Source organism: Hyla sarda, chromosome 5 (genome assembly GCF_029499605.1).
Source record: "Hyla sarda isolate aHylSar1 chromosome 5, aHylSar1.hap1, whole genome shotgun sequence".
NCBI classification, from domain to species: Eukaryota; Metazoa; Chordata; class Amphibia; order Anura; family Hylidae; genus Hyla; species Hyla sarda.
The window spans coordinates 11,319,218-11,334,074 of record NC_079193.1 but is presented as its reverse complement, the minus strand read 5'-3'; the positions used below and the strand labels follow the sequence as shown (position 1 = coordinate 11,334,074).

Here is a 14,857-nt window from a genome sequence, read left to right as displayed (position 1 = left end):
CGGCAGCGGGGATACACCTTAAATCAGTGTTTCCCAACCAGGGTGCCTCCAGCTGCTGCAAAACCACAACTCCCACATCTTTGATTCGTCACGAACTTCTCGGCTCGGCAGTTGATGACTTATCCTGCATAAATTAGTTCAGCTTTCCGGTGCTCCGGTGGACTGGAAAAGGTGGATACATTCCTAGGAAAGAGTCTCCTAGGACTATATCCACCTTTTCCAGCCCACGGGAGCACCTGAAAGTTGAACTAATTTATGCAGGATAAGTCATCAACTACCGAGCCGAGAAGTTCGTGCCGAATCGAATTTACTGTAAGTTCGCTCATCTCTAGCCCCGACATATGATCATTTCAGCATACGATCACTCTCAGAGGCCATCGCATGTTGAAGGCAGCATCAACATACGATGCTTTTGTATGTCGGGGCCATCGCATAAACGGCTATCCTGCAGCGCAGACTGCTTCAGCTGCCACCGGATAGCCGTTTACGGTGCCCCGTGTGGTCCGCTGACGATCACTTACCTGTCCTCGGGGCTCCGGCGCGTCCTCTTCGGGATCCCCTGCATCGTCGGCGCTCTCCATCGTCGTCATCACGCCGCTGCGCACGCCGTCCCGTCATCCAATAGGAGCGCCGTGCGTAGCAACGTGATGGCGGCGACGGAGAGCGAGGATGCCGGGGAAGCAGAGGCCTTGACGGAGCGTCGGGGACATCACGGGGACGCGGCGACAGCGATAAAGGCGACATCCAGGGCAGCAGTGACGAGCGGTGACGGTCCGGAGCGGCAGGGACAGGTGAGTATAACCTCCAATACCAGTGGTCTTCAACCTGCGGACCTCCAGATGTTGCAAAACTACAACTCCCAGCATGCCCGGACAGCCAACGGCTGTCCGGGCATGCTGGGGGTTGTAGTTTTGCAACAGCTGGAGGCACCCTGGTTTAGGAAGCATTGCCTTAAATGTATAACTGTAGTACAGGGTAATGTGTGAATGTATCCTAAGGGTCTATTTACACGGAAAGGATCCTGCGCATATTTGATGCTGCAAATTCGAAGCTGCAGCATAATTTCAATGTAAATCTGCAGCATCAAATATGCGCAGGATATTGTACCTGTATATAGACCATCAGAGAACATTCCCTATAAACACTTAAAGGGGTATTCCAGTAAAAAAAAATTTTTTTTTTCATATCAACTGGCTCCAGAAAGTTTCAACAGATTTGTAAATGACTTCTATTAAAAAAAATCTTAATCCTTCCAGTACTTATCAGCTACTGAAGTTGAGTTTTTTTTCTGTCTGACCACAGTGCTCTCTGCTGACACCTCTGTCCATGTCAGGAACTGTCCAGAGCAGGAGCAAATCCCCATAGCAAACCTCTCCTGCTCCGGACAGTTCCTGAGACAGACAGAGGTGTCAGCAGAGAGCACTGTGGATAAGACAGAAAAGAACAACTCAACTTCAGCAGCTAATAAGTACTGGTAGGATTAAGATTTTTTTTTTTTTTATAGAAGTAATTTACAAATCTGTTTAACTTTCTGGAGCCAGATGATATGAAAAAATAAATGTTTTTTACTGGAATACCCCTTTAGGAATCTGTCACCCTGTGCAGGACATTTTTAAGGTACCGTATGTCATTCAAACGTTTGAAAAAGCTATATTATATGGCGGACATATTAGTTGTCACCCAGCTTTCCCAAGAACAGATGGAACAGCAGAAAAAAATGTGTTGTAATAGTCCCACCAATAGTCCTACCTCTGTCAGTAGGCTATGCCATTACTTTATGATCGGTGGGGGTCTGACCTCTGGGGCCCCCAGTGTTTGTGACATTATAGGGGCCACAGGTGAGGGCGGCAGTGCCACACATGGCCACCAGCTCTACAGGAAATTACAGCACCGCCCCATTCCCTTTGCTTCGCTCAGGGAAAAAAAGAGTGAAGGGTAATCAGAGCTGCGACCCCTATATTCTCAGGATTGTAGGGTCCCAGAAATCACGCCTAGTAATGCACCATCACGTTACCAGATGCCAATAAACCTTCAGTACTCCACTTCTGTATTCCAGACTCGCCATTCAAGTAGATGAGAACGAAGCTCTGAAAACCACATTAAAGAACGCCCTGAAGACCAAGGAGGACGACCTGCGGCTCTACCACGACATGATCACCCAGGTCAAGCAGATCTTCCTGCAAGCTCTGCGGCAGCACAAGCAGGAGCGCAGCGCCCTCTAGTGTCCCAGAAGGTGAAAGCCCCTGGCACTTAGGATACTGATGTCCACAACTTGTGCCGTTCAGATACCGATGTCCACAACTTGTGCCGTTCAGATACCGATGTCCACAACTTGTGCCGTTCAGATGCCGATGTCCATAACTTGTGCCGTTCAGATGCTGATGTCCACAACTTGTGCCGTTCAGATGCTGATGTCCACAACTTGTGCCGTTCAGATGCTGATGTCCACAACTTGTGCCGTTCAGATGCTGATGTCCACAACTTGTGCCGTTCAGATGCCGATGTCCACAACTTGTGCCGTTCAGATGCTGATGTCCACAACTTGTGCCGTTCAGATACTGATGTCCACAACTTGTGCCGTTCAGATGCTGATGTCCACAACTTGTGCCGTTCAGATACCGATGTCCACAACTTGTGCCGTTCAGATACCGATGTCCACAACTTGTGCCGTTCAGATACTGATGTCCACAACTTGTGCCGTTCAGATACCAATGTCCACAACTTGTGCCGTTCAGATACTGATGTCCACAACTTGTGCCGTTCAGATGCCGATGTCCACAACTTGTGCCGTTCAGATACTGATGTCCACAACTTGTGCCGTTCAGATGCTGATGTCCACAGCTTGTGCTGTTCAGATACTGATGTCCACAACTTGTGCCGTTCAGATACTGATGTCCACAACTTGTGCCGTTCAGATACCGATGTCCACAACTTGTGCCGTTCAGATACTGATGTCCACAACTTGTGCCGTTCAGATGCCGATGTCCACAACTTGTGCCGTTCAGATACTGATGTCCACAGCTTGTGCTGTTCAGATACTGATGTCCACAACTTGTGCCGTTCAGATACTGATGTCCACAACTTGTGCCGTTCAGATGCTGATGTCCACAACTTGTGCCGTTCAGATACCAATGTCTACAACTTGTGCTGTTCAGATACTGATGTCCACAACTTGTGCCGTTCAGATACCGATGTCCACAACTTGTGCGGTTCAGATGCTGATGTCACTGACACTCCATTCCCTCAGGGACAAGGGGTATCATTACATACTACTGTAATGTATTAGAGCAGTGTTTTCCAAATAGTGTGCCTCCAGCTGTTGCAAAACTACAACTCCCAGCATGCCCGGACAGCCGTTGGCTGTCCGGGCATGCTGGGAGTTGTAGTTTTGCCACAGCTGGAGGCACACTGTTTAGAAAACACTGTATTAGAGAATCGCAGGTGCGGCAAATCCGTTCGGGGTTAGTACCAGATCTTATGGCCTTGTTCACACATCGTAAAAATACAGCCGTATTTTATTTATGCCTAATTCATCCAATTTAACTTAAAAAGTTGTTAAAAAATAAAAAATATATATGGCTGTATTTGTTTTTTACGGTGTGAGAACATGGCCTATACCTTCAAAAACTGACATCTATTAGGGAGCCGGTATTGTTGCAATTCTATAATAATGTTGGTTTTATTTATTCTATATATTGGTGTAAATTCCCCAGATATAAGGTCCAGATAATACATCATGTGCTTTAGTGGCAGCAGTAAATATAAACCTCTAGATGGCGATTATACGGTTTATTACAGACCGGGCGCTATTCCCGCACTGCCAACGCTTCTTATCTGTGTTGTGTAGAAGGAAATTGATACAATATTTCCAATTATAATGTTTATTATTTTTTTTTTTTAAATAAAACCAAAAATATGAACCAAAAAAAGTGTTTCAAATAATTTTGATAAAAAAAATTATTTATTTAAAAATAATAAATAAAAAATAAATACTTTTTAAATAAATAGAACCAAATTTTAAATATACCCCAAAAAAAAGAGTTTCAAATAATTTTATTAAAAATAATTTCTATAAAATAATAAATAAAATAAAATAAAAAAATAGTACATTTTAAATAAATAAATAAACATTTCTCTCTTATAAGATCTAGTTTTCTCTTTTCACCTTTATCCACAATTCCAAATAGTTCTCTTTAAAGATTCCTTCATAAAGAAACCCCCTAAAAAAAAAGTAAAATGCGTGGGAGGGGGCCTTAATGAATAAATGTCTATTGTCTATGTATTCTCGGTTAAAGAAGCACTCCGGGTTTGTTTGTGGGTCTTTTCCCCCCTCTATTATGCACACTCACCATAAGTAGTCCTACAGCACCATCTGTTTCATTCCAGCACAGCTGCATCCATGTGGTTCACTACTGTAACTAGGTCATGTGATCAGAATAATCACACTGTTTTAGGGGTATTCCATGAAAATAACATTTATTTATTTTTCATATCAACTGGCTCCAAAAAATTAATCAGATTTGTAAATTACTTCTATTAAAAAAATCTTAATCCTACCAGTACTTATCAGCTGCTGAAGTTGTGTAGTTCTTTCCGGTTTGACCACAGTGCTCTCTGCTGACACCTCTGTCCATTTTAGGAACTGTCCAGAGCAGGAACAAATCTCCATAGCAAACCTCTGATGCTCTGGACTGTTCCTAAAATGGACAGAGGTGTCAGCAGAGAGCACTGTGGTCAGACAGAAAAGAACAACTTCAGCAACTGATAAGTACTGGAAGGATTAAGATTTTTTTTCCTAAGGGTCTATTTACACGGAAAGGATGCTGCGCATATTTGATGCTGCAAATTCGAAGCTGCAGATTTTATGCTGCAGATTTTAATGTAAATCTGCAGCATCAAATATGCACCGGATAGTGTACCTGTATATAGACCATCAGAGAACATTCCCTACTTAAAGGGGTATTCCAGTAAAAAAAAAAAAAATTTTTTCTTCTTTTCTTATAAACTGAAGTTTGTAAATTACTTCTATTAAAAAATCTTAATCCTTCCAGTACTTATCAGCTGCTGAAGTTTAGTTTTCCTTTTCTGTCTGACCACAGTAATCTCTGCTGACACCTCTGTCCATGTCAGGAACTGTCCAGAGTAGGAGCAAATCCCCATAGCCCCCCACAGAAAAGAACAACTCAACTTCAGCAGCTGATAAGTACTGGTAGGATTATCTTTTTTTTTTTTGCTTTTACTCTAGAATTGCCGCAAAAATTATGCAAATTGTGGTAAAAATGTGTCAATTTTACAGCAATTTTGTAAAATCACATTAAAGAGCAGCCAAAATGCAGTAAAAATTCATTTGTTAGCACAGCCTAAAGAAGTCTTTTCCAAACAGTGTGTCTCCAGCTGTTGCAAAACTACAACTCCCAGCATGCCCGGACAGCCAAAGGCTGTCCGGGCATGCTGGGAGTTGTAGTTTTGCAACAGCCGGAGACACACTGTTTGAAAAACACTGGGTTAAAGACTTCAAATCGTGGTTATAGGTCAAATTATCCTCACGGCAACATAATAAGAAAACACAGCAAAACTGCACGCAGTGTGAACTGACCCCAACCCACTTATGAGTCTCATCAGTTTAAACGTCAATCAGTTCAGATAACCAGGTGCAGTGCTCAGACTCCACCCCCTCTCTCTGCAAAGCCAGAGGGAAACGTAGGCAGCAGTAGGAAACCATTTTAGTGATGGGATTGCAATCAGTATAGCTAAAAAACCCTCCATGCCTGCCACATCAGCTAAAACAGGTAAGCACAAGGCATACACAAGAACCTTTCTAATAACAGTTTATGCTGTAAGCATAAAAAATTTAATTTCCAGAGTGCTTCTTTAAAGGGGTACTCCGCCCCAGGACATCTTATCCCCTAGCCAAATTATAGGGGATAAGATGTCAGATTGCAGGATCTCCGCTGCTGCACCCCGCTATCATTACTGCACAGAGAAAACTCGCTCTGTGCGTAATGACGGGCAATACAGGGGCCGGAGCATCGTGACGTCACGGCTCCGCCCCTTGTGACATCATGGCCCCGCCCCTCGTGACGTCACGGCCCACCCTCTCAATACAAGTCTATGGGAGGGGGCGTGGCGACCGTCACGCCCCTTCCCATAGACTTGCATTAAGGGGCGGACTGTGATGTCATGAGGGGGCGGAGCTATGATGTCAGAAGGGGCGGAGCCAGCCGTGACGTCACGATGCTCCGGCCCCTGTATTGACCGTCATTACGCACAGAGCGAGTTTTCTCTGTGCAGTAATGATAGCGGGGTGCAGCAGCTGAGATCCCGGGGGTCCCCAGGGGCGGGACCCCCGCGATCTGACATCTTATCCCCTATCCTTTGGATAGGGGATAAGATGTCCTGGGACGGAGTACCCCTTTAAGTGATAAGTGTCCAACTTCTGTGGTGACACTACAACTCCCAGCATGCCTTTTGCACTGTCAGGTTATACTGGGAGTTGTATCACATGGGTTGTCGGCTATAATTAACCCTTCCCCGCAGCCCTGGACGTTCTCATGGGGTCACAGGATACTTATAATAACATTGTATCAGGGGATCGCTGCCGGGGTGATTCCCTGATATTATCCGAGATAAGACGGTGAGTGTGGAAACCCTGAGTCTGCAGCTAATCCTTCTGACTAGGAACATGGCCTTAGTCAAGGAGCGAAGCGCCGCTCAGCGATACTAATATAGGCTGGAAAGCGATCCCTGCTCTATATTAAGGCCGCGGTGAGCCAGGAGAGGTGTATGGTTACTGAGCGCGGCCACACTGGACCGCACCTGCTGTCTAGAGAATTAAAGGGGCTTCTCATTCCTCCGAGGAGACAGTCACCTTTCACACTGAAGACGGCCAACATGTTCACATGACAGTATATATATTCCTGTATATAGGGGCAGTATTATAGTAGTTATATACTTGTATATAGGAGCAGTATTATAGTAGTTATATTCTTGTATATAGGAGCAGTATTATAGTAGTTATATACTTGTATATAGGAGCAGTATTATAGTAGTTATATTCTTGTATATAGGAGCAGTATTATAGTAGTTATATTCTTGTATATAGGAGCAGTATTATAGTAGTTATATTCTTGTATATAGGAGGCAGTATTATAGTAGTTATATACTTGTATATAGGAGCAGTATTATAGTAGTTATATTCTTGTATATAGGAGGCAGTATTATAGTAGTTATATTCTTGTATATAGGAGCAGTATTATAGTAGTTATGTTCTTGTATATAGGAGCAGTATTATAGTAGTTATATTCTTGTAAATAGGAGGCAGTATTATAGTAGTTATATTCTTGTATATAGGTGCAGTATTATAGTAGTTATATTCTTGTATATAGGAGTAGTGTTATAGAAGTTATATTCTTGTATATAGGAGCAGTATTATAGTAGTTATATTCTTGTATATAGGAGCAGTATTATAGTAGTTATATTCTTGTATATAGGAGCAGTATTATAGTAGTTATATTCTTGTATATAGGAGCAGTATTATAGTAGTTATATTCTTGTATATAGGAGCAGTATTATAGTAGTTATATTCTTGTATATAGGGGGCAGTATTATAGTAGTTATATTCTTGTATATAGGAGCAATATTATAGTAGTTATATTCTTGTATATAGGGGCAGTATTATACTAGTTATATTCCTGTATATGGGGGCAGTATTATAGTAGTTATATTCTTGTATATAGGAGCAGTATTATAGTAGTTATATTCTTGTATATAGGGGGCAGTATTATAGTAGTTATATTCTTGTATATAGGGGGCAGTATTATAGTAGTTATATTCTTGTATATAGGAGCAGTATTATAGTAGTTATATTCTTGTATATAGGAGGCAGTATTATAGTAGTTATATTCCTGTATATAGGAGCAGTATTATAGTAGTTATATTCTTGTATATAGGAGCAGTATTATAGTAGTTATATTCTTGTATATAGGAGCAGTATTATAGTAGTTATATTCTTGTATATAGGAGCAGTATTATAGTAGTTATATTTCTGTATATAGGAGCAGTATTATAGTAGTTATATTCTTGTATATAGGAGCAGTATTATAGTAGTTATATTCTTGTATATAGGGAGCAGTATTATAGTAGTTATATTCTTGTATATAGGAGCAGTATTATAGTAGTTATATTCTTGTATATAGGAGCAGTATTATAGTAGTTATATTCTTGTATATAGGGGCAGTATTATAGTAGTTATATTCTTGTATATAGGAGCAGTATTATAGTAGTTATATTCTTGTATATAGGGAGCAGTATTATAGTTATATTTTTGCATATCTTGAAGGGTAACACATGCTCCAGCAATCCTATACAGGTAGGTATCGGACCACAATGCCTTCCTTTCAGGACTATTCAGCCTATTACAGTAATATGACAGGTAGAGCGATGGCCTCGGGCTTTGCTTTGTATATTTTGCTCTTTTAAGGTAATCACCTGAACTAATAAAATTCTTCTGTTGAACCGGAGACCGTGTCTATAAGAATGCGGATTCCTTTGCTTAATGTTATATGTAGAATGAATTTCATGATTCTCTTTGGAGAAGACACTATAATACCGCAGTGAGGACATGGAGAATGATGCTCCTACCTGGTAACATTATACACATACACGGTGAGATTGGGGCATTTCTCTGGGTACAATGATAATCTTGTTTCTAGATTTTTGTTCCTTAGCACATAATAGGACCACGTTACCATTACTGTAAGAAATACTAGCTGACCCAATTACACAGAGTACACAATCCCACCGCTGTGTTCCGGCCTCTATCTGTGCCAGGAGGCCATAGGTGTGGAGCCAGGAGGGCACAGAATGGGCAATGTAAGATGTGAATCATTCGGTGAGATGGAGTCACATTGCATTTCCCATCCTATTATATGAGGAGAGAAACTGAGAAAACAGAGAAGAAGAGAGGACAGGATCGGAAGAGAGGAGAGAAGAGGAAGAGGAGAGGATATGAGGGATGAAAGGAGAGGGAAGAGGAAAGGACAAGAATCAGAGAGTAAAAGACGGGAGAGAATGGGAGAAGAAAGGAGAGGACGGGAGAGGAGGAGACGGGATGGGAGAGGAGAAGAGAGGACAGAAGAGAAAAAGAGGATGGGAGAAGAGAGGACGGGAGAGAAAAAGAGGATGGGAGAAGAGAGGACGGGAGAGGAGAAAAGAGGACGGGAGAGGAGAAGGATGGGAGAGGAGGAGACAGGATGGGAGAGGAGAAGAGAGGATGGGAGAGGACGGGAGAGGAGAAGAGAGGACGGGAGAGGAGAAAAGAGGATGGGAGAGGAGGAGACAGGATGGGAGAGGAGAAGAGAGGACGGGAGAGGAGAAAAGAGGATGGGAGAGGAGGAGACAGGATGGGAGAGGAGAAGAGAGGACGGGAGAGGAGAAAAGAGGATGGGAGAGGAGGAGACAGGATGGGAGAGGAGAAGAGAGGACGGGAGAGGAGAAAAGAGGATGGGAGAGGAGGAGACAGGATGGGAGAGGAGAAGAGAGGACAGAAGAGAAAAAGAGGATGGGAGAAGAGAGGACGGGAGAGGAGAAGAGAGGACGGGAGAGGAGAGGAGAAGAGAGGACGGGAGAGAAGAAGAGAGTACAGAAGAGAAAAAGAGGATGGGAGAAGAGAGGACGGGAGAGGAGAAGAGAGGACGGGAGAGAAGAGAGGACGGGAGAGGAGGAGACAGGATGGGAGAGGAGAAGAGAGGACGGGAGAGGAGAAGAGAGGACGGGAGAGAAGAGAGGACGGGAGAGGAGGAGACAGGATGGGAGAGGAGAAGAGAGGACGGGAGAGAAGAGAGGATGGGAGAGGAGAAGAGAGGATGGGAGAGGAGAAGAGAGGATGGGAGAGGAGAAGAGAGGACGGGAGAGGAGGAGACAGGATGGGAGAGGAGAAGAGAGGACAGAAGAGAAAAAGGATGGGAGAAGAGAGGACGGGAGAGGAGGAGGAGATGGTGGGGTTACATAAGATAAGAATACCGCACCATGTACCAACTCATCTCTACTACCTCCATACACAACCAGCACTGCTCACACTCAGCCTTTACAACTGCGCCAAGGAAGTGTATTTATCCAGTGCCAGAGCAGCATTCGGATGCCAAGAAGCAGAACAATCCGCCCACAGTCCTCCTGTCTCCTCGCCCCATCAGAACCTACAGATAATGCAGCATCTTTCATGTTTGGGTTGTGTTCACATGTAAAATGATCTGCACAAATGGACATAAATGTGTCAAAGTACACAGGAGGCATCATCTATACTGCCACCTAGTGGAGAGGTTATCATACAGGAGGCATCATCTATACTGCCACCTAGTGGAGAGGTTATCATACAGGAGGCATCATCTATACTGCCACCTAGTGGAGAGGTTATCATACAGGAGGCATCATCTATACTGCCACCTAGTGGAGAGGTTATCATACAGGAGGCATCATCTATACTGCCACCTAGTGGAGAGGTTATCATACAGGAAGTATCATCTATACTGCCCCCTAGTGGAGAGGTTATCATACAGAAGGTATCATCAATACTGCCACCTAGTGGAGAGGTTATCATACAGGAGGCATCATCAATACTGCCACCTAGTGGAGAGGTTATCATACAGGAGGCATCATCTATACTGCCCCCTAGTGGAGAGGTTATCATACAGAAGGTATCATCAATACTGCCACCTAGTGGAGAGGTTATCATACAGGAGGCATCATCAATACTGCCACCTAGTGGAGAGGTTATCATACAGGAGGCATCATCTATACTGCCACCTAGTGGAGAAGTTATCATACAGGAGGCATCATCTATACTGCCCCCTAGTGGAGAGGTTATCATACAGAAGGTATCATCAATACTGCCACCTAGTGGAGAGGTTATCATACAGGAGGCATCATCAATACTGCCACCTAGTGGAGAGGTTATCATACAGGAGGTATCATCAATACTGCCACCTAGTGGAGAGGTTATCATACAGGAGGTATCATCAATACTGCCACCTAGTGGAGAGGTTATCATACAGGAAGTATCATCTATACTGCCACCTAGTGGAGAGGTTATCATACAGGAAGTATCATCTATACTGCCACCTAGTGGAGAGGTTATCATACAGGAGGCATCATCTATACTGCCACCTAGTGGAGAGGTTATCATACAGGAGGCATCATCTATACTGCCACCTAGTGGAGAGGTTATCATACAGGAGGCATCATCTATACTGCCACCTAGTGGAGAGGTTATCATACAGGAGGCATCATCTATACTGCCACCTAGTGGAGAGGTTATCATACAGGAGGTATCATCTATACTGCCACCTAGTGGAGAGGTTATCATACAGGAAGTATCATCTATACTGCCACCTAGTGGAGAGGTTATACAGAAGGTATCAATACTGCCACCTAGTGGAGAGGTTATCATACAGAAGGTATCAATACTGCCACCTAGTGGAGAGGTTATCATACAGGAAGTATCATCTATACTGCCACCTAGTGGAGAGGTTATCATACAGAAGGTATCAATACTGCCACCTAGTGGAGAGGTTATCATACAGGAGGCATCATCTATACTGCCACCTAGTGGAGAGTTTATCATACAGAAGGTATCATCAATACTGCCACTTAGTGAAGAGGTTATCATACAGGAAGTATCATCTATACTGCCACCTAGTGGAGAGGTTATCATACAGAAGGTATCAATACTGCCACCTAGTGGAGAGGTTATCATACAGGAAGTATCATCTATACTGCCACCTAGTGGAGAGGTTATCATACAGGAAGTATCATCTATACTGCCACCTAGTGGAGAGGTTATCATACAGGAGGCATCATCTATACTGCCACCTAGTGGAGAGGTTATCATACAGAAGGTATCATCAATACTGCAAGCTAGTGGAGAGGTTATCATACAGGAGGCATCATCTATACTGTCACCTAGTGGAGAGGTTATCATACAGAAGGTATCAATACTGCCACCTAGTGGAGAGGTTATCATACAGAAGGTATCATCAATACTGCCGCTTAGTGGAGAGATTATCACACAGGAGATATAATGACCCATCAATACTGCCACCTAGTGGAGAGATTATCACACAGGAGGTATAATGATCCATCAATACTGCCACCTAATGGAGAGATTATCATACAGGAGAAATAATGACCCATTAATACTGCCACCTACTGGAGAGATTATCATACAGGAGATATAATGATCCATCAATACTGCCACCTAGTGGAGAGATTATCACACAGGAGATATAATGATCCATCAATACTGCCACCTAGTGGAGAGATTATCACACAGGAGGGGAAATGCTACATCAATACTGCCACCTAGTGGAGAGGTTATCACACGGGAGGTATCATCAATACTGCCACCTAGTGGAGAGGTTATCACACAGGAGGTATAATGACCCATCAATACTGCCACCTAGTGGAGAGGTTATCACACAGGAGGTATAATGACCCATCAATACTGCCACCTAGTGGAGAGGTTATCACACAGGAGGTATAATGACCCATCAATACTGCCACCTAGTGGAGAGGTTATCGTAAAAAAAAATGCTTACATTGCATGTTGCATTACATTGCCCTTCATTCTTTCCCAGTACCTCCACAGTGATTCCTCATGTTATTACAACCTTGTATTCTCCTTCGTGTTTCACTTTGGGGATCGGGAACAATCCTGAGCTTGAAAACATTTACACAACCTCTCACAGCTGAGGATTTGTTACAATTGTAACCAGTCTGGTGAATCCGATGTCATCTCTATGAGAAACATTAGCTGTAAAATGTTATATAATCCCCAACCCTAATGAATAAATGGGTTGCTCAATGATGAATAAGAACATTCTTAATCAAAACCTGTATAGACCTAATACAGGAGGGTGAACTTGATGGACACTTTTGATCTTTTTCGACCTTAAAGGGGTACTCCGCTGCTCAGCATTTGGAACAAACTGTTCCGAACTCTGGAGCCGGCGTCGGGAGCTTGTGACGTCATAGCCCCGCCCCCTCATGACATCACGCCCCTCCCCTCAATGCAAGTCTATGGAAGGGGGCGTGACGCCTGTCATGCCCCCTCCCATAGACTTGCATTGAGGGGGCAGGGCGTGATGTCATGAGGAGGCGGGGCTATGACGTCACAAGCTCCCAGCTCCAGCGTTCGGAACAGTTTATTCCAAACGCTGAGCAGCGGAGTACCCCTTTAAGAACTATGTAGATAAAATGTAACGGACCTTCAATTGCGAGAAATATTAGGTAAAATATCGTTTTTCTTTAGTTTCTGGCTGTAAATAAGTGTGTGTCTATCCAGTCACTGTCAGCAAGCGGTGATCTTGAAAACAGAAAGAAAATAAAACACGATGGAGGCCATTTCTTGTTGTCTTTGTGCTATTTTTGTGGCGCAATTTGAGTGGTTTTCTTTATGATTTTTTTTTTGCACTATTATCATTATTATTTGTTGTTATTATTATTATTATTATTGTATTTATTATTAATATTATTGTTATTATTTATTGTTTTTATGATTATTATTTTTATCATTATTAAAAAAAAAATTTTTTTTTTATTTTTTTAGCACACTAAGCTAAAAAAAAAAATTATAAAAAATATAAAATAATGATAAAAATAATAATAATAAAAACAATAAATAATAACAATAATATGAATAATAAATAAAATAATGCGCAAATAGACTTATCGCATTTATATGTATGACTGGAGATATACAGGTATACTTTACTCCTTAGGATGTGGAGGGTCTGTTGTTGGGCGTCTTGTAAGGCAGTTTCCCCAACCAATGCTCTTCTAGCTGTTGAAAAACTAGCATGCCCAGAGTTGTAGTTTTGCAACAGCTGTAGGCGCTCTAGTGGTAAATCACTGCACTAGGGTAAAATAAATATGCGAAGTCTCCAGTTTCCAGTAGTTTATTAGGACATAAAAAAATAAATTAAAAAAAAAACATTTCTTAATGCATAAAAAATACAAAGAAAACGCCAACATGTTTTGAACTGTTACAGTTCTTACTCAGGGCATCATGATTAAGAACTATTAAAGTTCAAAACATGTTTGAGTTTCATTTTTTTTGTTTTGTTTTGTTTTTTATGGAGTAAGAAAAACCTTTCTTCTGCTTTTATTGATGTTCTAAGAAAACTTTTTTAATCTAGTGAAAGCGGGAAACGATTTGCCAATTTTCTTCTCTGCATTCATGATGGGGTGTTGCCCCGACGTGTGAACTCCGTGCTTCTAAGTAGATATCATCTAAATATATACAGTGGTCTCCAAACTGTGGCCCTCCAGCTGTTGCAAAACTACAACTCCCAGCATGCCCGGACAGCCGTTGGCTGTCCGGGCATGCTGGGAGTTGTAGTTTTGCAACAGCTGGAGGCACGCTAGTTGGAAAAACACTAGGGTGATCAGTATAGTCCAGACATGCTGGGAGTTGTAGTTTTGCAACAGTTGGAGGCACACTAGTTGAGAAACACTGCACTAGGGAGCTCAGTACAGTAGCTGGGCTGTCCGGGCATGCTGGGAGTTGTAGTTTTGCAATAGCTGGAGACATGCTAGTTGGGAAACACTGCACTAGGATGATCAGTACAGTCGCTGGGCTGTCCAGGCATGCTGGGAGTTGTAGTTTTGCAACAGCTGGAGACACACTAGTTGGGAAACTGCACTAGGGAGCTCAGTACAGTAGCTGGGCTGTCCGGGCATGCTGGGAGTTGTAGTTTTGCAACAGCTGGACACATACTAGTTGGGAAACACTGCACTAGGGAGCTCAGTACAGTCGCTGGGCTGTCCGGGCATGCTGGGAGTTGTAGTCTTGCAACAGCTGGAG

At 42.9% G+C, this 14,857-nt stretch overlaps 1 protein-coding gene across 2 annotated transcripts in view; it reads left to right on the top strand.

The window, feature by feature from the left end:
* Window positions 1-5,384, top strand: part of CCDC13 (coiled-coil domain containing 13) — a 42,422-nt gene extending 37,038 nt beyond the window's left edge. Inside the window, exons 15-16 of one of the 2 annotated variants that reach the window (XM_056518856.1) lie at window positions 2,057-2,233; window positions 5,100-5,384. In XM_056518856.1, the coding sequence (XP_056374831.1) occupies window positions 2,057-2,222 (166 nt within the window). In that variant the 3' untranslated portion in view covers window positions 2,223-2,233; window positions 5,100-5,384. Of the gene's footprint in view, window positions 1-2,056; window positions 2,372-5,099 lie in introns of those variants that run through there. The other variant, XM_056518855.1, reaches the window with a different exon arrangement.
* The last annotated feature ends 9,473 nt before the right edge of the window (window positions 5,385-14,857 follow it).